General features: G+C 34.5%; 2 protein-coding genes across 6 annotated transcripts in view; one reads left to right on the top strand and one right to left on the bottom strand.

The window, feature by feature from the left end:
- The first annotated feature begins 429 nt into the window (after positions 1 to 429).
- On the top strand, positions 430 to 17,922 carry LOC109546828 (jmjC domain-containing histone demethylation protein 1). Of its 3 annotated transcripts, none has more exons than XM_019917961.2 (17): positions 430 to 631; positions 9,906 to 10,128; positions 11,959 to 12,190; positions 12,312 to 12,499; positions 12,560 to 12,680; positions 12,734 to 12,890; positions 12,946 to 13,116; positions 13,171 to 13,330; positions 13,395 to 13,548; positions 13,603 to 13,758; positions 13,821 to 13,914; positions 13,973 to 14,148; positions 14,200 to 14,305; positions 14,396 to 14,542; positions 14,608 to 14,758; positions 14,878 to 15,198; positions 15,288 to 17,922. In XM_019917961.2, the coding sequence occupies exons 1-17, from the start codon at positions 584 to 586 to the stop codon at positions 15,713 to 15,715; spliced, it is 3,033 nt and encodes a 1,010-aa protein (XP_019773520.1). In that variant the 5' UTR covers positions 430 to 583; the 3' UTR covers positions 15,716 to 17,922. The 3 variants fall into 3 exon arrangements, with proteins under 3 accessions (XP_019773520.1, XP_019773519.1, XP_019773518.1); XM_019917960.2 differs by lacking the exon at positions 430 to 631 and adding an exon at positions 5,618 to 5,695 and having other exon boundaries at positions 14,203 to 14,305; XM_019917959.2 differs by lacking the exon at positions 430 to 631 and adding an exon at positions 5,618 to 5,695.
- A 2,664-nt stretch (positions 17,923 to 20,586) lies between these two features.
- Positions 20,587 to 27,428, bottom strand: part of LOC109546830 — a 320,780-nt gene continuing 313,938 nt past the window's right edge. For 2 of the 3 annotated variants that reach the window (XM_019917963.2, XM_019917964.2), the window contains exons 11-16: positions 26,159 to 26,233; positions 25,921 to 26,016; positions 25,684 to 25,809; positions 25,450 to 25,617; positions 22,265 to 22,375; positions 20,587 to 22,110 (exon numbers count right to left, since the gene is read on the bottom strand). In XM_019917963.2, the coding sequence (XP_019773522.1) occupies positions 22,010 to 22,110; positions 22,265 to 22,375; positions 25,450 to 25,617; positions 25,684 to 25,809; positions 25,921 to 26,016; positions 26,159 to 26,233 (677 nt within the window). In that variant the 3' untranslated portion in view covers positions 20,587 to 22,009. The remainder of the gene's footprint in view (positions 22,111 to 22,264; positions 22,376 to 25,449; positions 25,618 to 25,683; positions 25,810 to 25,920; positions 26,017 to 26,158; positions 26,234 to 27,428) is intronic. The other variant, XR_002172816.2, reaches the window with a different exon arrangement.

Genomic DNA, 27,428 nt, shown 5'->3' with positions numbered 1-27,428 from the left:
CAATCCGCGTTTCTTCACATCGTGCAAATGACCAAATTTGATTTTTTTGAGCAAAAACCGTACCAGTGTCTAATAAATTCAATAAACCAAATTCGTTCAAAAAGGAGTGAATATTTAAAAAAAGTAAAATAAGGTACGTTTCCCTATGTTTGCAAAAAATATCGATTTTTTTTCCTTAAAACTTTAGCATTAAAAAGTTAAATAGATCAAACAATATGGATTTTTAAAGTCGGCACCAGGAACCAGGACTAACCTTTTTCACTATTGGAATATTATTACAAAACACCTTGTATATTGTAATGCACCAAAGTCCAAATTGTAGTTCTTGCTAGCAAAATCTGGCGTCGCTGTAAATGATCACAAGTAATTGGTCAACTCACTTCGCACCAATCCCGGTCACGACAGACGAGAATAAACTATCGGCACCAGTGCAAGTCAGAGATAGACGGAAAATCAGAACATCGTCGACGTTCAGCTAACTGATATTTGTCAATTTTAGTCCCACTTCCTCACGAGGAGAGTGTAGACGTGGATTGTTCGGAGGTCGCAAAATTTATCGAAATTTACGTCGTTGTGCGGAAAAATGTCGCAAAACTCGTCGTCTGGAAAGGCCAAAACCGCTAGACAGTTGGTAAGTACCGTTTTATCCAAGTAAAAGCCGCATGCACGTGCCGACAATCGGCCATGCCATGACTTAAACTTCTCACGTAAAACTCATGGTCGCCATGCCTTTTCGTGTTACTACAGTTTTATCGTTTTTATATTTACTGGGTCTTTGTTAGTTGACTGCGATTTCGACGCACAAATCGACGATTTTTTTCTCTCATTTATTAGCTTAATTAATTGCACTTTTTCTCAACTCCGATAACTGGCCTGTAAGTTTTATTCTCGATCGATGTAGGTTTTAATAAGCAAGTGACGAACGCTACGCGGTTCAGTACTTTCCATACTGTTTTTAAGTCGTCGACATTAACTCTTATTGGTGCTGCTCACCTGTACTACCTGCACTCCTTTCGGTATTTTTTGTTTTACCATCAAGTTCGCTTATCAACACTTTCTTATCTAAACGGTGCTGTTTATTATCGTTAAAAAATTATCCTATATATTTCAGTTCGCAATCTAGAGTGAGTCTGAGCCGCAGTTTTTGCCTCAATGAAAATATTTTTTTTAGTTTCGAAAATGTCATTTGCATGTCAAGGTATTCATGCCAAAGCAACTGCCATCAATAAGTAACATATACAGTGTGAGAGAAAAGTTTGGCAGGTGATTCAAACCTCCCTATAAACATGGGAAATTAAGGGAGCTGCAAACTCTGGAAGGGAGAACCTTGAAGACGACTTCTTTGTCGCAATATTTCCTAGTCAGGATGAGCTAAAATTGTTCAGTATTCTGCAATAAGCGGACATCCGAAACGTATTTTGTGCGATTAATTGCAGATTTTTGTCATGGGCGTCACATGTAGGCGGTTTCTTATGTAAATATTCCCCTAACTTTCTTGTTGGTGCCATTTCTTAAGTATTGGAATTAATTTAAACAATTGCAAATATTTGTTAGTGAAAACGGGACCTTTTTAGTTCTTCTCGTTAGGATTCACTGTCACAATTTTAAGCTAACCGCTTAGAAAATATTGCAAAATTGCAAAGAAATCATTCTCAGAGGTTGCCCTTTAAGGATCCCTTGAGCAAACAATTTTTAAGATTTGATTGCTGGTTATTTTCTCAGGTTTTTTTATCAGGTTCTCGCGTTTGCAGCTAACCACATGCTCACCTTATAGAAAGTCATTTAACCAACAACTTTTCTTAGCGGCGTTTCTTGTAGAAATCTATATTTTACCACTTTTTACTCAGTTAAAGTCAGTATTTTTCCATATGATAACAAGCTACGCTATGACGTCCACTCTGTCTGTCAAATCGCTGTCACGGTGACACAGTTCGAAAAACATCGCGTATTTGCCAAATCTATATTTTGTTTATGCTTGATTATTTATTAAAAACCTTTTGAAGGTATTTGGGTTAATGTCGATTACTTTTTGTTAGTTTTGTGTACTATTGAATAACTGATTATTTTCAAATCTATATTTGGGTTAGTTTTGTGCAGTTTGGGTTAGTTACTTCAACTATCTCAAGAATTTTTTAAATTTTTTTCTGTTAAATACCAATTCCCTTTTTACGAGAGCAGTCAACAACATCGTACCTATTTACATGATTTGAAGTTAAATTTGCGGAATGTAAACGATTAATTTGGGAAAATGATTTAACTGTTAACGTTGTGAGCGTTAAATCGTGGTGGCCAATCTGCAGTTAAATTATGACGAAAACAGAAGAAAGAAATGGATGTTGCGTGAAAGTTCGATAAATATCCCCGGTTTTCAGATATTTGGCTTTTTATAATTGTTTATAATTATAATTATACAAAATATTGTCTAATAGAAGATTTTTCTGAAAAATTGATTGATTATTTCTGCAGTGCAACATTCATTGCTTTATACTTCTTTGACTTTAACTAAGATTCGAAAATGTGATATTTTCGTTCGTTAGAGCCGCCAGTAACACCTGATTTTTTCTGTTGGCAAAAGAAAAATATAATATACAGGAAGAGCTTGCAGAAGCTTTGTGAACAGCGAATGTTTATAAAAATCAATGTTTAAAATAAACATTATGTCAAACCTAGAGCGACGGTACCTACATACTACGAATTTTTCCTTGTGCTTTCAGTGGTTTTCTAGACTAGCAAAACTTAGCTATCTATTTCAACCCTAGTTATACAACATTATTAAAATTACGTTTTTTGAGAAGGATGTGTACAAGTAATTAAACCAATTCAAAAGATAATTACATTATGGTCCTAAATTGTTCATAGAAGGTCACTGGGAAAATCCTACTATTGAAAATGTAATAAAGATTGATTGAAGAAAAGTAGATAAAAAGCGAGCTTCTCAGCAATTGAAGCGTTATTTTCTGCTTCTGAAAATGTTTTCCCAATAATGACCAAAGTTGTTTTTATTTTTATTAATTTTATCTATTCATTTAGATGTTTTTGAGGCATAGTCCACAACAGGAATGAAAAAGTAATTGAAGTGAAATAAAATAAAACTCTTCTAATCGTACTGCAAATATAGACCTGGTTATCTTGTACAGTACAGTTAAGATGGTTGGTGATTCTTGTCAACCGAAACGTTTTTAATAATAACGAATCTTTCCACATTAGAAAAACTAACGTATTTGCAAGTTTTTTTGCCTTTCGTTTTATTGGTGAAAGTGTTACCGCCATCAAAATTATTTTTTGGCATATTTTCTTTTTCGAAAAAACAACCGAAAATTACGCGTTTTCATTTATTTAGCTCAGCTTTGAATATTTCTTCGTAAAGACGTAGAAAAAAACAAGTTAACGCGGTTCATTTAGAAACTTTCTGTTCTATTCCTATTTTAATGTAACTATTCCTCAATAGTTACATCGCGATTTTTAACTGCTTCTGAAAATTTTCAATAGTTAAATCGGAATTTTCAACTAGGTACTTCTAAAATTTTTAATTTAAAGCCCAAAAAATGTTTGTAGATAATAAAAAAGGAATCTTTTTTGAGGTATCCGACCATGTGTTTGTTTGTCGGGAAATTTTATAGAAATACACAATCTACATTTTTCCCTTCAAGAGGGTTATTTTGTCAGGCATTCTATAATAAATCCCAAGAAGGATCTTATATAATCTTTCTCGATAAAATCAACTATTTCCGGGTCACCGCCCGAAGGATTTGGCATTCGCTATAAAACATCCTGTATAGACACAATTAATTTATAAAAACATTGTTTGTTGATTTTCAATGTTTACTTTATAAGAACGACAGTAAAATGCTTTACGATGCTTTTTCCACAAGTTTACACCATTTGATATAACAGTGAAAGTAGTAGTATCTGAAAAAAAAGCGCTAAAAAACCCATAAACAATATTGGGTTATAGTGTTATACAATTGCGTTGAGCTGTTCGATGTTCTCACTTTTATTCGATTATTGCACTTTTTTTAAATGTGATTGTACTCGTTAATTTAAATGTAGTTTTATATCAGCGATATTTTCTCACTTTTTATTCTAACACAGGAAAGTTTTACGCACAAAATGCGCCTTTGGCCATCTGCAACTCCTATTGAATGTGATCTATTGGAGCTTCCGGAAAAATCTGTAACCATTTTAACAATGTTTATTGTTTGCAGTAGAGAACATTATTTTTCTATAAATTTGTGCAGTTTGTAAATTTCTGGGCGTTATTTTTATTTAAATGCTAATCATCTAATTAAGGCTTAGAACCGGGAAAAGGCTTGTGATTTAGGCGCGGAAATGTATGAGCTCAGCGCTCAGCTATCGTTTTGTTCCGGCCTGTCAGTGGCATAGTAAGCTCGGTTTCTGAATCCCGCGGCTGCGCTTATACAAGCCGCTGAGCTTTATGGATGTGGTTTTGGGAAAATGCTCCAGATTCGCTCGGAAATCGCGATTTACGGGACTTAATTTGAAAACTCACACATGACACATTTTAGTCTCAAATACATTTTTTTATCGAGGGAAATAAAATGGATGAGAAATATTGCTATGGAAAAAACAGTAAACGTATCTGAATATCTTCTTCAAGTTGTTACAAAACCCTTGAGGATTTTATGAAGAAATTAACCAACTGGCAGATTTGGACTCTTAAATTCTCAAAGTATTTTTTAAATTTCTATGCGATCAATTAACATATTAGCCACATTTAAAAAAATCCCTGTATATTTCCTTATTTAATCAAACAACTCTCGTTTTCGGGGATCTGTTTAGAAAATAACGCAGTTTTTCGAAAGTTGCATGCATTTGCCCGTTTCGGGTATGACTAATGGAAAACAATAGGCAATTAATGCATTATTTATGTGTTCGTCCTTATAAAGTGCGTTGTATTTATATAATAATAATGACGAAATGTGAATATTACCACAGCAATTACTAATTTCTAAGTGGGCTCTAATCGCTCCTATTTTACATGTGCAATTTTTCGCTATGAATGAGCGATTTTTCCCATGTACTGTTTGAACAGACACATTTTTTTGCCTGATTTGTGGTTGAAAATTTACTGATTTGCTAAAATAGTGGTAGACATCTGGATTAGATAAAAGGAAAAAGCTCGAGAGGAATAATGGAAAATTTCCAATGCAAAATTTGGAACAAACAAGGCTAAAAATGTACAGTTTACAAGAAACAGTGTCAACTAATTTTTAATGGCGATTTTTCAAAAGTTTTGTAAAACCAGCAAACTTTCGCTAAACGCTTCTTTGAACCTCGAGAGGGTTTCGAGCTTATTAGCTATTCTCAGCAGAGTTAAAATATTTGCTTCGTTTGAGAGAAAGAAATTAATTCATTTTTTACATGCTCATTCATCCATCTATAGGGAAACCGCTTAAATATTGCTGGCTCTAGTGATTAGCAAATATCTTTTTAAGGCTTTTGTCAATATTTTCGCGATTTTTTAAATATTATTTAAGTCGAAAATTTCCCGGAGAGAATCCGGAAATTGTAATTGTCAGCGCATTTCTGAAACGCGCTACCCAGTTTTCCTAAACCGATTTTGCTGCGAGCTTTCAGTTTTCAAACGCAGCTTCAGTTTCAGTAGTTCAATATGGCGCATAGAGAACGCAAGCTTGCCCGCCTTCCAGATCGCCAGGGCTACATTTCTCGCATGGTACGTTTTAGAAAAAAAATTGAAAAAGTCAGGCGGGCTTCTTCCTGCAACCATTTCTCAGCTAGATGTGTAAAATTTCGGGCCGGGATTAGTGAAGAAATAGTTAAATGCCAATGTAAATCCTCAGCTTTTATTGATTTTAGGCTGTCTGATATATGCCGGGTGTAGTGTACTTGTGATGAACCGAGAACGCGAAAAGTATGTTTTTGACGTCGAAAGGATTATTTTTGAATGCATGGCGCTTCAGAAGATTTGCTACTATTGAAAGTTCAGGCCTGGTTACTATTATTGATCTTGGACGCCTAGCTTTACTCAAAATCATCTAAATAGACTTGCAAATCAATATTAAGAACAGAATGCACTTTTGCTTTTGAATACAAAATGCGAAGAATCGGCAAGTTTGCCTTTGGAGCCTAATGAGTTACGCCCCTGCTTTGAGGATTTTAATTTTTTTATAAACATTTTAAGCTCAATTTCAAATGAATTTTCTTCACAATTGGTTGTTCTCCTTATTTTGGACACGCTTTGGATAAAGATAAGCAGAAGAAATCTTGTCCTTGTCAGATGAAAGCAAACTGCAGGAATTTAAAGGAAGATAAATAAAAAACTAAGCAACAAAATAGTGTTATTGAAATCCGATATCGCTTCGATTTTTGTTTAAAACAGTTTTTGATTTTGATTTTGAAACAGTTTGGAGCCAGTTTAGTAGAATAAACAAAACATTCAAAATCTTTTGATTTAATGAATTAAATGAATGAGCAAATCGTGTGTTAAAGTGTGTAATTTCTTGTTTAAATAGATTCTGGCCTAATTTCGACAATAAATTACACACTGTTTGTTAATTCATTACATCCAGTGCGTACACTTCAGTTCCGATAATTTCGCATTCCTTTAGTGAAGAACATCGACAATGTAAGGCAAAACATCCCGCATAGAACATGCTACTACTCGGCCCTTAGTTGTATTATTTTGGTTTTTTGGATGTAACTCGAGATCGACTAAAAATAGGTATATTATCGCGTTATACTTTCATATAAAGAATTACTTGCGCGTTTGCCTCCCACTAGAAAACACATGGTATTCTATTTAAAAGCTAAACAAAACGTGTGATTTTTAATATCGAACAAACTTTGCCTTGCTGTGTTAAACACTATGTTTGCTAACAGCGCAAATGATAGGAAACAACAAGAAAAAATGTAAAATTAAAATAAGAGTTATACGTTATACAAATTTAAAAAGTTATACAATGTATTTTTAGTGTTTTTGATTGGATTTTGTTTGAAAAAATAAACACTTTCCTCTCCCATCTTTCGCTTCAAGATACAAAAACGTTTCTTTTTATCAATTTGTTAGCAATCGTTTGTACATAGATTAGCAGTATTAGGCGAATTTTTTGTATTCTACTCGAATTAATTAAAATGGCTTTTTATGAGCAAAAACGAACATTTTGGTAACGATTTCCATACGATTTCAACCACTGTTCAATTAATTCGAGTGAGGTGTGAAACAGTAGCCTTAATTTAAACGTCCTAAAGTTCAAACGATTCAACAAGATATTTGCAAAAAGAAATTATATTTTAGACACCCTGTATCTCGAAAGCAAAAACAGGAAAAAAATATTGAAATTAGGACCACTCTGTATATTTACTAACTTTGCGACAAATACAGAGTCTTAAAAATGTATATATTTTTGGTTGCTTGGCTTTTTTGATGAGTTTTTTGGCTTTTAAAGTGAGAAATCGAAAACAACAATAAAAGTGCATCTAATTATACAGTGGAATAAATTTAATTTAACTGCATATGTATGAATATCGATGAGCTTATTTGCGTAACGGTTTTAAAAATACAAACAAATTTTATAGAGGGTAGCTCAAACTAATTCAATTTCATCACCGGTTTATTCGTACCTAATACAGTTTTTAAATGTTTTTTCTATATTTTACACACATTTTTTAAATATTTATAGCCGCAATATTAGCGTTAAGCTGCAATTTTGCGTGTCTCACTGATTCAGGTTTTTTGTCGTAAAAATATTTTTTTCTCGGAACGACTTATATTAAGGCATTGAACTAATGGTGAGTTTTCGTGTAGAACCCAATCACATTTCAAAATGTACTTAGAATTTTCCCAAATTTCCAGTAGCAAGAAGTAAGGGGCAAAATTCCACTCAACAACATCGCTAACATAAATAATGCGACTTTATTCTTTTATTAGTAAAATAATACTCCTACTAAAAGAAAAGAAACTCCACACTTTATAAATTTGTTGGCAGAGCCACTTTGATAATCCGACATCCATAAGTCTGTAGTTAATACTAAATTAATATGCTGTTTGGTTCACCGTGTACAGTTCACAAAAAGATCCAAACAGTTTATGGATCAGCCAATTCTTGCTTCTCCTCTTAACCAAAGAACAGTTCATATTTCTTTAGAACAATAAAGTAGGGTTTCCATTAGACGATAAACTTTCACATCCTATTCCCTGATGGAAATCTGTTAATTTGGAAACTTTGCGGCTATTTTAAACGAGTGTGCCACTGTGCAACCGTGAAATCGAAATCAACAGGTTTCAACCATTTTCTTAAAATTAATTTCTAGTTCTTAAAATTCATTGTTACTGATTGATTTTTTCTATTCCATTGGTGTTATAATTCCAAAAACAGACACATTTAATGATAATATCATAAAATTAAGTCCAATTTAATTAGTTGAAGAAATAAATGTAATTTCTTCATTTATTGTTCATATACAGGGTGCTTGAAAAAGTGAAGTGCATTAGTTTTAGGACCGTGATTTACCTTCAAAAATAAGAAAAAAGTCATATAAGCAAAGGTCCGTACACGCATCGTTCATAATCGTTTCATAAATACTGGATGCCAAAGTTTGAAATGTTAAAAAGTATTTTCTTTATAGCTTTTTGAGATATTCGCATGTTTGATTCAATTTTGAAACACAACTACATTATTAAGCATAAGAAAGGAGCATGAATGCTTTTACCACCCGAAATTTTTATTATCTGCGCCACTGAATCGGACGACAGACTTTTTTCAAATTATTTGTTCAATTTAGAAACTTTTTTGTCTCTTGCATTTTTTGTGCCTGTTACCGTTTTTGCGTTATTTGCAACGGTATCAGAAAAACATCGTAATTTGTGTATGATTTCGACAATGCAATATCAAACTTTGACACCCTGTATTTTGAAAACGAAGCGTTTGCGGATCTTTGTTAATCTCAAGATTTTTTGCTTATTTTTTATCGTAAAACACCGTTCTAAAATGCATGAACTGAATTTTCAATCACCCTGTATTAGCTCGATATTGATAATCCGAGCATTATGTTCATATTTTCGATCACATTTTTATCACATTTATCCTTGTTGATTTTGATATTGTTACTTTATTTTAAAAAATTTATCATTAGATTTTTTACCTTTAACTAAAAGTTGGTACATGTTTTAATCGTTTTAATGATTAAACAGTCTAATCTAATCTTGTTTGCTCTTTTTGGGTCTTCAGCTTGATAACATTTTAACTAAATATTTATTATTTAAATGTTGTATGTTAAAAAATCATTTAATTTTAAATTTAGTTATTTTTTATCGCTTTGCTGCCCATTTGAGCTGAACATTTTGCCCTCGCAGCAGATCTTCAAATGATTTTCGCACTAGTTTTCTAGATGTCAGCTCAAATTGCTGTAAAAACTATTTGTAGACTTACGAAGTTATAAAAACTTTTTTTTCTTTATATTGTTAGTCTCAAATTGTTTGTTTTGAAGAAAAATAATCCAAATTTTCATTACCCGTGCAACGTGCCAACAAAAAAACCTAATGAAATAATAGATCACATCATTATATAAATACATACAAAAACCAAAAACCCTCACTGATTTCGACCTCTTGCTTCACCGAACCTCTCGTGATTCTATTGAGTTTTGCCTTGAAATATCGATGGCGTTTTACCTTAGCATATTTTTTTTTAAACATTACATGATACTTATTGATTATCGGTGAGTTAGCTGGATAAATCGCGGCGGTTATTCGCGGAGAAATCGTATACAATTCATTACCTACCTCAAAACTTCGACTATGAGGAGCGGGCCAGCTGCTCAAAACAACTTGTTGATATTTTCCTCCAGGCAGGTTCAGTTCAATTGCAACATTTGTTAAACTGTTTCATTTTAATTATCATAAAAAAACTGTTTTATGCGTTTAGCGTGAGAGGAAGCAAAGAAAACTGTACTCGGACGACTGGGCATTGGGCGACGAAGATGATATTGAGAGCAGCAGAACGTTCAATTTGCAGGAAAAATTGGATGCTCCAATTTTCGAGTCGCATGGAATGGTCAAGGAAATGAGAGGCGAAGAACTAAATGTCGCCTACTTTCAGAAACATGGTTTCAACACTCCATTGCTGTTCAAAGACAAGACTGGTCTAGGTAAGTACATTGGAGCAACTTAACTTTCGAGCTCATTCTTACCAATTTTTTGCTATTTCAAAACGCTACTTTCAGTTGTTCTGGTGTGTGTACTTGTTGCGTAGACAGAACGTAGCTATTTAAAGCTTCAACAAGCTTTTAATGCCATCAAAATTAACCCAGTTAAACTGTAGCAACTAATGGAGATTGAGTTGATGCCGCGATCTCATGGAGAGAGGAGGGATTTACAGTTAACACGCTCCTTCAACTGGAAATTCTTATTTTCGTTCTTGTTCTGGCTTTTGGTTTGCTTGATCATATTTTTCTGGCGGAGATTGGTTTGAGGGGAGATAATTTCATTTTTACGTAGTTTTATATTCTTGCTTTTTAAACCAAGTTCTGCTTTTGATTCTTTGAAAAGTTACTCAGACAAAAATCGGCATCAGTTTCCTGCAAAATTATTCTTTTCCTTAAAAACTATCGTGTAGAGTGCGAAATTCCTGCTCTTAAACCTTCGGGAAAATCTTCGCCGATGTTCTAATTTCTGCAAGTTAAAAATCTCAAATAAACTGTATCGATTAAAGGAATAATGAAGCGTGGAGGAACGAGTTCGGTCATGAGAAACGAGAGGAAGACCGACACGTAACACACCCGAACCGCAAATGCGCGCTCGTTGCGCTCTTCCGGTTTTTGTTTTCACCCGAAATGTAGCGCGTAGAGCACTGTTGCCGCTTATTTTCCGCTGCTACAGCTTGTCTGCAGACTGTAGACGCGGAATTTCTGCGCCGATTTTACACAACTGAGATTTATTTGCTGTTTTATGCAACAGTTCTTCGCGATGAACATTTTTCTCGGTTTTATGTTTTTTTGTTATTTAGCGACAATTTATTGTTTTTTGTCAAAACTTCAAAAAAATCAGGAAGCCCAATGTTTAAATAAATTGTTAAATGGGAAATAAATAGTTAAATCACTCAAATGTAGTTGTGGATACCGAAACCGTTTTGTGTTGACTCGTTTTATACCACCATATTGCTGTTAAGCCATTAAACTGAGCATAAATCGTATAATTGCAGTCCCAAAAGAATATTACGTATTGATAACATGCCTTGATAAGGAGCTTAAAAACCGATAATCTAAAGCGGTTTCTTTGAAAAAAGCGTTCAATTTATTGCGCCTGTTTTCGCAACATTCGCCAAAAGCAACAGGACTTGGGAAGGTTTTGATCGTTTTTCAATGGTTTCTTCCCCGCCTTGTTCATGCGATTCCAATTCAACAATAGGAATTGTCATTCTCGCCTTAAAGGCGCATTCACCAAATTGTCAAGGCACTTGTATTCGAAACAATTTACGTAATGAATACTTTATTATAGAAAACCCGATTTTTAAATGAAACCTAATATTAATTGAATTTGAAAAATGAACAATTAAGAATAACAGAACCTAGTCAAATTGCGCTAAAAATAATTTTAGCAATGTGTACAGTTGACAGTTACAGTATTTCTGTAACATTCTGGATTTGTTTTTAGGTCTATGTATTGACTTTGTTTTATTATGTTTTGTTTATCTTTCCTATCATTCTTCTGTTCATTTTTCCTTCATGTCCCTTATAATTTATTATTATATATTTTTATTAAATCAAATGTTTGTATGAAAATTGCTCTGTAAAAAGTGGCATTTAGCAGGTTCAATTGATTATTGGCAAATGCTTCTAATAAATGCATTTTTAATACACATAATAAATCGTGGCATCGCTCAGCTTTTCGTAACTGAAAGTGGCCAAACCCAAAAAAACAGATATAAGTAAAATACAAAATGCTAATTGTAGTATTGACCTGATTTGGTGATTTTTCAGGTATTAGGGTTCCTTCTTCCAATTTCTCCATTAATGATGTTCGGGTTAGTGTCGGTTCTAGACGCGTTCTGGACGTAATGGACGTGAGTACGCAAAAGAACAGCGAAATGAGCATGAAGGAATGGCAAAAATATTACGAAGATAAAAACAAGGGCCAATTACTCAATGTTATATCGTTAGAATTTTCACATACCAAGCTTGAACATTACGTACAGAGCCCGACTGTAGTAAGGTGAGAATACATTTAAAATATTCGTTTTACAGATCAGAAGTGTTTTAATAAATTTGATAATTTTCTTTGACTTTCTTAGCTTAGTATCCAAGTCAAATAAAGCATTTTTAATTGTTCACAGGCAAGTAGATTGGGTGGATTGCGTATGGCCTCGGCACTTGAAAGAGAGCCAAACAGAAGCCACGAATTTATTAGAGGATATGAAGTACCCTAAAGTGCAAAAGTACTGTTTAATGTCCGTTAAAGGGTGTTATACAGATTTCCATGTAGATTTTGGAGGAACATCTGTTTGGTACCACATTTTAAAAGGTAAAAACCCACAGCCACATTATGAGAGTAAATAAATCGGTATGATTTTTTAATTTGCAGGTTGTAAAGTGTTTTGGTTGATTCCCCCCACTGACCATAATATTGATCTCTATGAACGCTGGTGTCTTTCTGGCAAGCAATCAGATATATTTTTTGGTGATACTGTGGACAAATGCGCAAGGTATTTTTGTGGTGTTTTTTCAAAGAATAACTGTTGATTCTGAGTGGTTATAGGATTGTGTTACATGCGGGAAATACGTTTTTTATTCCCACTGGATGGATCCACGCTGTTTACACTCCCTTGGATTCTTTAGTATTTGGTGGGAATTTTCTGCACTCGTTTGGCATAGAAAAACAACTGAGGATCGCTCAAGTTGAAGACAATACTAAGGTACCCAGTTGCCTTATTAATTGTGATAAGTTTACTGGACATTGTGCTTTTGTAGGTTCCACAGAAATTTCGCTACCCATTTTTTACGGAAATGCTCTGGTATGTGCTTGAGCGCTACGTTCACTGCCTTTTAGGAAATTCTCATCTGACTACTGGCCAAGACTCTCCCATACCTCCAGACCGGCCGCATATTCATTTGACTCAAGTCGAACTACATGGATTGAAAGTGAGTTTGAATTTGTTAATTTTTTGTGCCCAACATTACTTCCCAATAATTTAGGATATTGTGCGCTACCTTCATATGCTGCCTTCAAACCGAAAAAATCTCCCGGATTTAATCAGAGATCCAATCGCGCTCATTCAAGACGTACGAACCTTGATTGGATTACATCGGCAGGATATTAGAGAAATGGCAATCACCAACAGGCCTATCTTATCTCGTAAGTTGCAGATAATTGCAAGTGTAATTTTGTGAATGTTAACTATTTTTTTTGGCGTTCTTAGTGCCCCATGATGATAAGAAGAAAAGCTTCTACAAAAACAACTCCAATATAAACTGTGTGAAAACGCCTAAGCCTCCAGGCACTTTCAAGGGACCGAAAACCAGTCCTGGATCAGCGTCTGGAGATAAAGGCGGCCCTCGGAGACGTCGAACCAGGTACACATTTCCAAGGCTTTTTTTTCAAATGGAATTGTTTAATTTTCCTTGCAGATGTAAAAAATGCTCGGCCTGCCAGAGAGCGGATTGCGGAGAATGTACTTTCTGTTTGGATATGGTGAAATTTGGAGGGCCTGGTCGCGCCAAACAAACCTGCAATATGAGACAGTGTTTGCAACCGATGCTGCCAGTTACAGCTGCGTGTGCGAGGTAAATACTGCAAGAAACGTTTTGTAGATATTCTGGTAGTAATTTGTACATTTTTGCAATAGATGTGGCTTGGACGGTTGGATGCAAACCCCGGTGGCACCCCTACAGAAAGGACCCCAAAGATGTGATACTGCCAGCACACTTATGGAATGTTCGGTAAATTCCCTTCGTGGCCTTCATTAGGGACGGTTTTAAATAAATTTTGGTTTTACAGGTGTGTTATGAAATCGCCCATCCTCAGTGCGTGCAGCGGCTTTGTCAAGACTTCAACGGTTACATTAACGAAGACTTGCCCAATTCCTGGGAATGTCCCTTGTGTTGTAAACTGGGCAAAAATACGGACTATCGACCTCGTCATTTTCGAGCCAGGCAAAAGTCATCGGATATAAGGTAGACAGTTTGGTAATTTTTTTGATTAGATGGTAATTTTGCTTCATTTAGAAGAATCAGCATCAGTTCGGACGCCTCCAGTGCGTTTGAGAACAAAGTGCAACCGGAACATTCGGATTCGGGCAGCGAAAACGATCAAAAAGATACTAAATTGCAGGTAAGAGTTTAATTCTTGCGGAATTTTTTTTTCAGAATCACTTTTTGCCTTAAAAAGTTCTACTCACAAAATGACACATTTGCTTTTTAGGAATTATTGCCAATAAAAAAGCGAAGATCGAGTGATAACTCTGAAATAGAAACCAAGACTGTCCCTATTCCCTCATCCAATGATAGCCACCGAAAGACTGCGTTTAGAATGCATCTTGCCCACCAAATTGCAAGTAATAGTACAAAGGTATTTGTGGTTGAACATAAGTGGGTGATTTTTTCTAACTTTTCTTTCATTTTTCCCTAATTTAGGTTCTAAAGAAACCAATTGTAGTAGTAAGACCGGCGCCCCTGATGATGCTGAACCCAATAGTACCTACGAATAATTTAGTTTTAGATAAGCGAGTCATTATAAGTATTTTCAAATACTTAACGCCCAAAGAACTACTCGACTGTGCACTAGGTAAGTTCAATTTAGAAAAAAACATTTAAACCTGTTACTTACAGGTGGTAAATTGAGGTGTTTTGCTTTTGCTTAGAATAGTCTTTTCACTTTCTGTATAATTTATCCTATTTTATTAGTATGTAAAACGTGGGCTACATATTCAATCGACCCATCTTTATGGAAACGGATGGAATTCGATCACAAGAAGATCTCGAGCGACATGCTGAAAGGCACAGTGCGTCGACAGCCTGAAATTCTGAGCCTGAATTGGTGCAGAATAAACCACTTTCAGCTGCCTTGGTTGATTCAGAGGTTGAACAATCTGAAGCAGTTGTACCTGCAAAGCATAGATGTGAAAAGTGCCATTTCGTTGCGAACAAATCATTCCGCCGTACTGCAAGTACTGGATTTGAGCTTTATTTCCGATTTTAATGATTCGGCATTAAGAGAAATTTTAGGTAAGTAGGTACTTAAGATTACCACTCAACTAGTAAAGTAACCTGATGGGATTTCCAACTATTAACACCTTTTTTGTTTCTTTCAACAGGTACAAACAACGACTCACGTTCTGGGCTAGCAGGAGACAAAATTCGTTTCCGAAACTTGAAAACATTGAGGCTTTCAGGCACTGATATTACCGACATAGCGATGCGCTACGTTATTCAGTACTTACCTAACATTCAGCACTTAAGCCTCAGTATGTGTCCGCGGATATCCGATGCAGGAATCGCTCAGCTGAGCACAAAACCAGCCAACACTGTCACAAACTTGACCAGTTTGGACTTGAGCCATGCAAAATTGGTTACAGAGGCCAGTTTGGATCATCTGGCAAAATGTGAGAAATTGATAAGACTGGATTGCAGGCAAGCATTAAGTATCTCAACTCAAGCGCTGATCAAATTCGCTGCGAAAAGCAAGCACGACTTGCAGGTGCGTGAAATTAAGCTGGTGGACGTTAGGCAAAAACCTGTATAGTAGGCATAATTGGAGTCTAGCTAGTTGCGAAAGTGGATTCTCCACTCCATAACAAAGTGTGTTTTATTAGCTGCCTTTTATATAAAGTAAGTAAAAGTTTCGAGCGGTAGATTTGAGCCTAAAATCAAATTGATTTACCTCAAAATATTTAACTACACGATGCTGTTTTTTGCATCTTAAATAACGCTGATAGTTTTATAAGAACATTTACAATCTCGCGAGTTTCTTAAGGACCTCACTCTGAAAGGCAATAGCTTACTTTTTACGTATTATCTATATTTGTGTGCCCAGCCAATCGAAACTATTACTGAAGCAAATGGTTAATTAAAGCTCATGGGGCTTAGGATTGACAAACGAACCGAATTTGTGAGTTTCCGCTCTCAGTTTTCCCGGAAAATTGATTTTTGCAACTGGCACACTGTTCTAAACCTCTGAAAGTACCAATCGATAATGTTTATTATAAACTGCTCAACAAAATAGATGATATAGCTGATAGTTATTTAGTGCAATTATTTATCGCTTAGTGTCTGTTTTTGCAAAAGACTAGAGTTTCAGATAGAAGATGGAAGTTTCTACAGGGTGGAAAATGAAACTGCAAAATTGGTGAAAGTTTCACATGCTCCCAAATTACGTTTCTTTTTATTTCAACACCATCGGCATTCAGCTAGACTGTATGCATAGCTCTAAAAAAGGTTTTACATTTTTTGACCATCTCGTTTATTTACAGTGGTTTCAAGAAATTTAACTTTTTGGACTTGCATTGATATCGAAATCGGTTCAAGCGAAAAAAATACATTTTTTTGCTTGGACCGATTTAGAAAATTTGGGGCCCGTGTTGAAGTTGTTTGCATACGAAATGTTTGAAAGTAAGCTTCAATTTAGTTGAAAGGTTGCAAGAATCGCAGATTTATGGGGCAATTGTGAGTTGAGTCGCTTTTTGTGCCACCCAGTTTTAACTTCAACATGTGCTCAAGATTGTGAAAATCGATTCGAGAGAAAAGGTCGATTTTTTTGAGACGTTTCAATCTATTCGCTTTATCTATAATTGTTTGACGTTGAGAGCCAGAAAATTACTTTTTTGTCCAACTAGGAGCACGTTGAATTTTCCTCAATTTTCCTTTTTTTCATTTGCCACCCTGATTTTATTTACCTGAGGGGGTTAACTTTGGCCAGAACATTGACGAACAAAAATCAAATGGGGCTAAATAAGGCTTCACTCAGAAACAAAATCGCTTAAAGCAATCAGAATTTATCCACGTCCAAAGTTAGGGAAAATTTGGCTGGAAACGTTCATTTTGTTGAGCTGTTGATGCGAATCGAATGCGATCGAAAACTCGTGTTTTTCTTCCAAATTCTAAAAAATTATTATTGGTAATGCATGAGACAGTGGCACATTAGTTCTCAATAAAAAATCTGAACTTGCTTCGTATGAGGAAAAATGATCAACTGTAAAAATTGCAATTGCAAAAGCCAGTTAGTCGGAAAATTGGGATAAAACTTGCATGAATTTTGGGTAATTGGCATTGTAATATATCTAAAATTATATTAGCAAATACAGTATTCTAAATATATCAAAAATTGATCATTCGTAACAAGCAACCAAAGTAGGCAGTAATTCGTTTTTCACCGAAGAAATGAATCGCCATGTAGATGTAAATATTATTGTGATTTTTAAATAAATAATTTAGATCAATAAGATATTTAACTTTAACGTAGAATGTTTCTTGTTTTTAGTTGGGATGAAAGTTTTATTTAAAAAAAATCACTTATAGACTATGCTTATTGCATAATTGAAACACTTTTAATAGATACACTTTATACCTCTTTAAAAAATTTCGCGCTTCTAAGTCTGTTCAGAACTTTTTTATACAGTTTCGTTAATTGTAATGACTTCTATATCTATTCATGTCATGGTCTTAGAACAACAACTTTTACATAATGTGACCGTAGAGCTCGCCTATTGATTAGATTTTTTGGAACAATTGATACGTTTTGTTGAAAATAAATCACTTGAATAGTATACATATTAAACAAAGGTATATCGACAAACTAATTTTGTTGAACGTGAGTTCAACGGGTTTATTCTTTTAATAAACCGGAGTGCAATTTATTGAAGAATACCTTATGTAAAAGTATTGCAACCCATAGTATATCTTTTGTTTTTATAAGATTTATAGAGTGATATAATAAAATTTTTGTACAATGTAGTTTTTCGCGTTATTTCGAGGTCCTGCCAATTCCCAAGTTGTTTCTGTTCCTAATTATCAGAAAAAAAAGGGATGAAAAATGCATTTTGAAATGTTTTACTTTCTATTTTTATAGTCAAAATATAAGAATTATAACCCTTAGGTATACATGATAAGCAAAAAGTTGGACACACTATTATTTGAGAAATGCAAAAATTGAAGTGAAAATCAAACATTATTCACTATATCAAAAGCTTATAATATGAATAACGCAAATCTGTATTAATTAGGCTATCTATGATAAGGAAAAAACTAGGACAAACCAGATAACTAAACAGTTCTAATGTTAAGGCTGTTCTTGCACTTTAAACGAATTTACTCTAGGACTACAGCCTCAACTTACAGGAACAGACGTTATCTACAATCAAATGGAATAAACCAAGAAAATTATTAACAAAACGAAAACATTTTCCATCCATCCAGAGTTGTGCTGGGCCATAAATCTCTAAACTAGTAAATTTTTAGACCTTTAGAGATGTATGGACTGGACTAGAAAAATTAGCCTAAATATAAATCAATGTAGATAATATATATATTGGCGTACAGTCTTTTTACACTTATATTTTACAAAAAAAGTATAATAGTTTATATAGTTGGAAACATCCATATTATAACACATATATACAGGTAATATACAAAATAAAATAATCACTTAGTCTAGCGTTTAAAACTTACGTTTATGTGCTTCGGCCATTCCGGTTGCAAGTAGTTTGGCTCTAAAATTTTTCTCAATGTGTGTAAAACGGAATTATTACAAAAATCACATTTAGATAGTTTAAAATCGCTATTATAGACAATCTTATTACATATTAATATATCTAGTTGCAAAGTAATCAAAATATCAGTTTGAAATTATTCTAAAAATACTAGGAAATATCTTGGACTTTCATCAAGTGAAAAATCGGAATATTGGCAAGTTGACCACATTTTGCACTTCTCAGCTGCAAAAAGGTACTCTGTTAATTATTCTACTCCTTGTCAATACGAAATGCACAATAAAAAAAATTTTTTTGGTCATAAACCATGAGTTTTGCTTTGTCCCTAAGGCATACATCAAAACGATATTCCTTTTACATATTTGATAGCTGATAAGTTGAATTAATTCCTTCTAGTCTTGATCAAACAGTTTCTATTTACACTCACTGTACAATAATTCAGTTGTCTAAAATATATCTTCTTTCATACTAAAGTACACCTATTTTCACTTAGAATAGCAATAGGGAGCAATCTGAAAAGCAACAGTTTGCTGATCATACACTTAATTAGCGCAAAAATACAATTTTCTTCTCGTTGAAATACAAAAATAAAATCATAAACCAGCGGGCATAAACATATGACTAAAGCAGGATTTTTTCGAATTCGAGTTGTTCAATTTGGAAAAGATACTCGGTGTTTCGAGGTCAAATTTAAATAGAGCGAATCGTTCTAATAAATACATGCAAACTATTTTTTTATCTGGCTTTAAGGTGCTGAAGTTTCAGGAATTTGTTGTTTTATAGGGTTGAGAGCGTTTTGTGCGTTACGGAATGAAGCAATTTATTAAAAAAACGTAAAAAAAATTAAAAACTTCTTGAAACTTCGACACTCTGTAGCTGGACAGTGAAGCGTCTATACAGGGTGTTTCAGACATGAAATGAATTATATATACAGGGTGTCTCAGAAATAAGAACCGTAAATTTAGGAACAAATATGAAGAACATCCAAGTTTTTGAAATACAGGAAACTACTTTGAAAAATACAAAATTGTAAATTACTGCAAAACGGTTTGATAAATTTCAATGAAACTATGCTGGTGGGAAATTTTTTCAGAAAAAAACAATAATAAAAGAGTGTTTTTTATTATATTTGGGTAAGGTCTATTTACCCCTTAATTTACAGTGTCTTTGTGAGACACCCAGAAGAGAGAGGGTGTTAAAACGCTGAAAAAAATTGAGTTTTGGATCAAAATGTAACAATTCTGCGGCCGATTTGAATAAAATTTTTTTAGTACTATTAAACAATGGCACCTGATCTCCATAATTTCTTATGGACTTCGATTTTCGTTTCATTTTAAAGCGTTTTAAAGCTATACATAAAACTAATTTTTGTTCAAGAACTTAACATTCCTCAATATCAAAGGCTTCGCAAGGCTTTTGTGCCTTCAACTCTGAAACATCCTGTATATTTACACGAATTTTCCACTTTATTTAAACACACCGCGTCAATTGTGTATCAAAAAATGTTTATTTTAGAATTCAGCCATCGATATTTGCATTGAGGCAAAAGAAAATCAATGGAGAAGCTTCGGTCTGCTGCATTCTTTATATGGTCGATATTCAATACGTTTTGTTCGTATTGGTAAAACTTGAAACTGAACTTGAGCTTGAATAGTGCAAAGTTGGGTAATTATCTCGATGATTTAGCCCTTCCCTTTGCCTTTCAGAAACAGATAATATGGTTATTCACAACTTCACTTAGTGGCGTTTTTTAAGCAGTTTTCGGCCACTTTTCACTCATGGAAATTCACGAATTTTCCATAAGATAGCAAAGAACGTCATCATTGGACGGACAAAAATCAATATGCTAAACCATGCTACCAAAATTCCACCAAAGAAGAAAATCACGGTTGGTGAATTTCCGTTTTGGTGGATTCAAATACAAAGCGTATTCATCGAAAAATCCAGTACCTACAAACGTAAAATGCTGACATTTTTTATGATTTTTTTAATTGTTGGCTGCTTTATATTAGTGGGAATCTGAAAAAACCACAACTTCGCTAAAGAGCCATCCAAGCCCAGTCATATAGTGTTATTTTCTCTAATACCTTGAGAGTAAATTTAACAAACGCGAAATCTAGTTCCATTTTGCACTATTCGAACAATACTCGACCTAGTCAATATAACCATCATTTTCTCGTTTCTATCTGTACATTTTATAATAGCAACCCGTCTGATATACCTATCTCTTCTAGCTGCTTTGTCTAAATCACAGATTTTTTTTACCTGACATACCAACTAAGCGAAACACAGGATTGGTTGGTTTTCGACAAGAAGTCGCGGGACTTTTGCGAGACCCTGTTTGTCTCCGTATTACTATCCATCATCATTTCGATTAAAATTTAAATACGTCCAATAAGCGAAATATTGACTCTGGCTAGTCACACAAAACTCGGCTTATTTCGATTATCTTCCCCGCATTGTCCCAAAAGCCTTGATCAAAAACCTGCAAGTGGAACAAACAATCACTTTCAAATGCATTCGGATGCTTCCAAGGTGCTGCCGATTCCGTTTTTTCTTCTTTTGGACCCTGATCAATTAAATTGTTCATGTAATTAACATTCATGATTACCAAACGTAACGCTTTGTCGCAAAAATATATCATGATATTATATTCGTTGTATTCAGTTAAATTACAGGATATCACAAGCGTGCGAGAATCGGGCAGCATCTGAAATGACCAGGAATGCGAGTGAAAAAACTTATTTTTATATGGTTAAAGTGATGGTACACTTATGAGTCGAGGGTGTATCGGAAGGCTTAATCATACCACTGAGGATATAAAATCAAAAGTAACATAAAGGATTTACAAATTTTCAGTTGAAAAATCAAACTTCTGATACACTCTGGACAGTGTACCTTTAAAAACCCAGCGTTAGCAGTAGGCGACATCTCATCAATGTTTGCGCAATATCTCATAATAATGTACACTTACACCTAAAATATATATACTTAAAAATAAATAATTATATGATTTATAATATTAAAAAGCCCAACAACTTGAATCACAAATATTCTTGTAGCTCAAACATCATTCCCGTATTTTTCTTTGTTTGACAATAAAAGATGGGTAAACATTTAAAAAATTGACTAATTAATACACATTAGATTCGCTATTTGGGAACGAATCGTCGAACCGCATAGTCACGTGGATGTTGCCTATCAGGCGACGATTCCTAAATTCGGAAAATACGAAACAAAAAATTAAATTATAATTGAAAAAAAAGTTTCACTTCAATTACACTTTGCCACTCTTAGTAGTTGCTAAGCGTATGTAGCATGGCCGCTCTTCATCATCTTAGAAACACCGTCGCCGCTATGGACAGCACGATTAACATAATAGCGGGAATTAGTATGGAACTTGCGTTATCTGAAGTCGATTGATCGCATGCCCCTGAAAATCACCAACAAATCAGTTGTAATTAGGAGCAAATAGTCTTTAGTCTCGTTTACTTTCGTAATTAATTTTGCACGTTTTCGCACTCTACTACCGAAATATTTTCGATAGCTGATATTAAAAACACATTTTTTTCAAACGTAAATCTTACCATTGCTAGTGAAATTAAGCGCCCAACTTCCACCCACGCCTGGTTTCACATATCGATGACAACTTTCACCTACTTTGGACATTTTTAATATGGGAGGTCCAGCGCTTTTGCCTGAAACAATCAAAACTTGCTTAATTAAAAATTATTTAATTCATCTAAGTCTAAGACGTCTTAATAGATTGATGCTGGCTTCAAAAATAAACGGAAATACTTCGAAAAGCCTCGTGAAATTGTTGAAAAACTCATGTGAACGTAATAAGGAAAATATATCGGTTAAAGTTAAAGACGTGACCGCTCAAAATTTCGCTTCTTTAAAATGAACCAAAAAATGTCGATTATTTCGGATCTAAAGGTTCCAGAGTTCTTTTAAATGAGCTCTTTGTATTCTTCGCTTATTTCTGTTGAAAATAATGTAGAATTTGAGGCAGTTTCAGAAATGTAATGTTTTTTGAAAAAACCGACCTCCCTTGTGAAATTTTCGGACCAAAATAAAAATTTTACATGCGTGGTTTTTGAGCTCAATCAATTATTTCCGACCTAAGAAGCTCTCTTTAAACTGTTTGAGTCTGTATGAAGGGAAATATCGTCGATTAAAAATCGTGACGGGTCCAAAACCGCTTAAAAAAGTCCAAAAAAATGTCGATTATTTCGAATCTGAAGCTTCCAGTATGCTTTTCAATGAACTCGTATTTTTCCCTTTCTTCAGATGAAAATCGTGCATATTTAAACGGTTTCAGTCTATATTAAGTAAAATATCGGTAAGTAAGGTTAAAAGTCGTGATGGGTCCAAAACCCCTTAAAATGGCTCAAAAATGTCGATTATTTTGGACCTGAAACTTCCAGAGTGTTTTTCAATGAGTTCGTTGCATTTTTCGCTCCCTTAATAAAAGTGTGTAAAAGTGTAAATTACGGAAAATATCGCCGATTAAAATCGTAATGGCTCGAAAACCGTTTAAAATAGGCCGAAAATGTTGTCTATTTTAGATCTGAAGCTTCCAGCGTGCTTTTCAATGAGTTCGTTGCATTTTTCACTCCATTGAAGCGAAAATCCTGTAGAATTGGAGGCAATTTGAGAGACTTGATGTTTTTTGAAAAAAATAGACCTCTACTCTTATGAAATTTTCGGGCAATTTAGAAAAAAAAACATTTTATAAGCGTGATTCTTGGGCTCAATGGATTGTTTCCGACCTAACAAGCTCTACAGTATGCATTTCCTATAAAGTGTTTGGGTCTATTTTAAGGAAAATGTTGTCGATATAAAATCGTGACGGCTCCAAAACCGCTTAAAAAAGTCAAAAACTGTCGATTATTTCGAATCTGGAGCCTCCAGCATGATTTTCGATGAAATCTCTGTATTAATAGCCAAAAATAAAAATTTTACATGCGTGGTTCTTGAGCTCAATCAATTATTTCCGACCTAAGAAACTCTCTAATATGCATATTTAAATTGTAGGAGTCTTTATTAAGGAAAATATCGTCGACTAAAAATCGTGACGGGTCCAAAACCGCTTAAAAAAGCCAAAAACTGTCGATTATTTCGTATCTGGAGCCTCCAGCATGATTTTCGATGAAATCCCTGTATTTTTCGCTTCCGTGAGATGAAAATCATGAAGAATTGGAGGCATTTTGAGCACATTGATATTTTGTGGAAAAAATTGACCCTTACGAAATTTTCGATTAAAAATCAAAATTTTACATGCGTGGTTCTTGAGCTCAATCAATTATTTCCGACCTAAGAAACTCTCTAATATGCATATTTAAATTGTATGAGTCTTTATTAAGGAAAAYATCGCCGACTAAAAATCGTGACGGGTYCAAAACCGCTTAMAAAAGCCAAAAACTGTCGATTATTTCGWATCTGGAGCCTCCAGCATGATTTTCKATGAAATCYCTGTATTTWTCGCTTCCGTGAGATGAAAATCGTKTAGAATTGGAGGCATTTTGAGCGCATTRATRTTTTTTGRAAAAAATGGACCCCTTACCCTTACRAAATKTTCGGTTAAAAMTCAAAAYTTTACATGCGTGGTTTTTGARYWCAATCAATTTTTTTCAACCTAAGAAACTCAAAGACCCAAAAACTGTCGATTATTTCGAATCTGGAGCCTCCAGCATGATTTTCGATGAAATCTCTGTATTTATTGCTTCCGTGCGATGAAAATCGTTTACAATTGGAGGCATTTTGAGCGCATTGATGCTTTTTGGGAAAAATGGACCTCCACCCTTTCGAAATTTTCGGTTAAAACTCAAAATTTTACATGCGTGGTTTTTGAAGCTCTCCAAACGTATGTGTAAAATATCGTGGGTTAAAAATCGTGAAGGCTCCAAAACCGCGTAAAATAAGCCRAAAATATCGAYGATTTTACAAATAAAGCTTATCGTGTTTTTTTTAATAAACTTGTTGTATTTTTCGCTTMMTTGAGATGAATTCGGGCATTTTGAAAAACTTCATATTTTTGACCGAAATATAATAATTTGAATTGCGAAAAATGTGGCATTAGTACTAACAATGCAATACTTAAACGTCCGGAAGGAAACATCGAATGMCGCTTTAGAAGAGAATAAAAAATAAGTGAGGCTTCACTCCTTTCTGCACTTCACGAAGGCTTTTAAAGRGGTTTCTCACAAAAAAACCTGRACAAATCAGCAGTTTTGTAGCTCCTTATCTCGTAGAGTTCGCTGAAAATTAGAGGTTCACTTAGTAACTTTGAATCAATTTATCTCCTCTTTCTCATTAATTCGTTACTTATAGGTGAAACTTGACACAGCCTTAGTTTTCCTGCTGACATTTTGCAAAACGTGAAAATCAAGGCCGAACTATGATTTTCCAAGGTTTTTGAAAAGGTGCCATTTCGCCGTTTGCTGACCGCAGCTGACCTCCAAACTCGTGCGATTTAACACYTATRGATTGGGAATTTTTCGTCAARATCAGAYGCTCTATGGACACTGTTCTACAGCAAACCACATTTTCTTGAATCATAAATTCGCTATTAYCGAAACGTTTTTTTCCGTAAAATAATCGCRTGTTGGATGATTGTTGGATTTATCTCATTGTACAGTTGCGAAACTAACAAAACTGCTTAAGAAATTTTGCTATTATTTTCGTACTCCTTCAACCCGCTTCAAACTTGCCATTTTCCGATACAAAACCCATCAAATTAAAGCTACCAGATTCGTAAAACTCTTACCTAGACCGCCTTCAATAACATCTTCTTGCGGCTGATTTGATAGCTGAAAAATGAAGCAATATCTCAGAGTGTTGTCTTGGTGGATTGTAGATCGTCTTGTGGTCACTATCGGCGTGGTAATTACGTATGTTAAGCCATCCTCCTCCCAACTGCCATGGCATGCGTAAGCTGCAAGTGTTTAATCACTTAAATGCGGATTTACAATCCAATTTTGGGAAAAGAACGGCGACTTACAGTTGGTTGATTGACTGGGACAAGTGGACTTAAACTCCATTTCATGCGATCCGCTGCACCCTACGGACAGTCCTTCGTATTCGTTTGATATGCAATCGGGCTCGGCATTGCCCAATTTTAAATCGCCTGAAAGTCCATCAAAAAGTCACTTTTCAAACTTGCTCAATTATAAATCACTTAATTGAAAGCGACTTAATTTGCAACTAATTTCAAAGTTATCAATATTTAATTCCGTACCTGGCTGTTCTCGTCGTTTTCTCTTTTCCATGAACGCATTGAGTTGAATTGAATATCGACCCAGATGAGGGCATTTCTTCGAGTGAAGAGTTGGCGCTAGAAACATTGAATTTTCAATTAATCAGGTTTATTTCTTCAAGAACAAAAGCCCGAAAAGTACAGCAGGTTACTTTAGCTGCCAATTGTAGAAAGATTCAATAAAACATCTCAAACAAATTTGGCAGGGATTTATACTTACCGACTAAAGTTGTATATGCAATTTCACTGGGATCAAAGGTAGCGCATGCTTCATCGGCGTTTTCATAATATCGATCTGAAAAGCACAAGGAAACTGGAATATTAACATCATATTTCGGCAATTTTATCAAAGAAAGCTGCTTTGATGTGATCTAATTTAAGCAGGGAAAAGAAGTAAATTTCCAATGGAAAATAATCCAATAGCCGTAAATTCCAGTTGGCAGCTAATGTTTCCACTATATGGTGGCTCTTAAATCATGCTGGCATTCATTGTAACATTCTTTCTACCATTAACGGGTGTACAGGCAAAGCTAATATCAGTTTACAAAAATTTAGACATATCTCATCGATTAATTACATACATTCGAAATCCGATGTCACATGATATTAATAATGCACATATTAATTAAACGGTGATGATTAAATAACAGGAATAATCAGTAAACACCAAATAATACATATCAATATAATGGCATGAATGAATTGATCCCCACAGATCGGTTTCAGGGATGGGTTTTGTTTTAGCTTCCATGCGAATTATATCGCAATTAAAAACACTTTGTTTGGCATAATTCTTTAGATAATAGTAGTTTTCGATACAATTGCGAAGTGTCGTTTTTCGAACGACGACGGCGTCAGGAGTTCGAAAAACGGATTTTTGCCCTCGTATCAAACAATATTTTTTATTCGACTAATGGACACAACACGAATGATAAGTTATAATAAATAAAAACAGCCAAAAATCAAAGCAACAATCAATCAATCAGTCAAAAGTTAGCATTTATTTTATTCGTAAATTGCAAAGTGAGAAAGTCAATTTCGCATAAACTTTAAACGGCAAAGTCTTGTATAAATGGGGAAAGTTTCGATCTGTAGTCATCATCAGACAATTTTTTAGATTTAAAAAAATCGTGTCTAGTTTTGTGGTGATTTTTTCAGGCCGGAGTTTAGGATTTATTTATTCACGAACTTGCATGTTTCTCACAGTGCAAAGTCTGTCTCGACCAGTCCCAAAAGTTTCGATTTTCAGTCATCAGGCAATTTTCAAGTATTCTTTAAACCCGTCTGCATTTCGTGGTGTTTTTTGCAAGCCGCACTTTAGCATTTATTTCGTCTTAATCGTAGCAAAGTGAGAAAGTCAACTTTGGATGCATTTAGTAGTGCAACATCCCTTATATGAGTGTAGTAAGTTTCAATTTTCAGTCAGAATTCGGAAATTTTCAAGAAGTTTTTTAAATAGAATCTGGTTTTGTGAGGGTTTTTGCAAGCCG

The sequence above is a fragment of the Dendroctonus ponderosae genome, unplaced genomic scaffold, assembly GCF_020466585.1.
Source record: "Dendroctonus ponderosae isolate FM_Combo_2020 unplaced genomic scaffold, Dpon_F_20191213v2 Dpon_F_20191213_4, whole genome shotgun sequence".
NCBI classification, from domain to species: domain Eukaryota; kingdom Metazoa; phylum Arthropoda; class Insecta; order Coleoptera; family Curculionidae; genus Dendroctonus; species Dendroctonus ponderosae.
This window is presented reverse-complemented; position numbering and strand designations above follow the sequence as displayed.

Bases quoted from the DNA above. Each gene is read 5' to 3' on its own strand.
- LOC109546828 (XM_019917959.2), top strand. From the start codon at position 5,633: ATGGCGCATAGAGAACGCAAGCTTGCCCGCCTTCCAGATCGCCAGGGC. The intron at 13,549-13,602 runs GTACACATTTCC...TTTTCCTTGCAG, and splicing joins CCTCGGAGACGTCGAACCAG to ATGTAAAAAATGCTCGGCCT. The intron at 14,149-14,199 runs GTAGACAGTTTG...TGCTTCATTTAG, and splicing joins CAAAAGTCATCGGATATAAG to AAGAATCAGCATCAGTTCGG.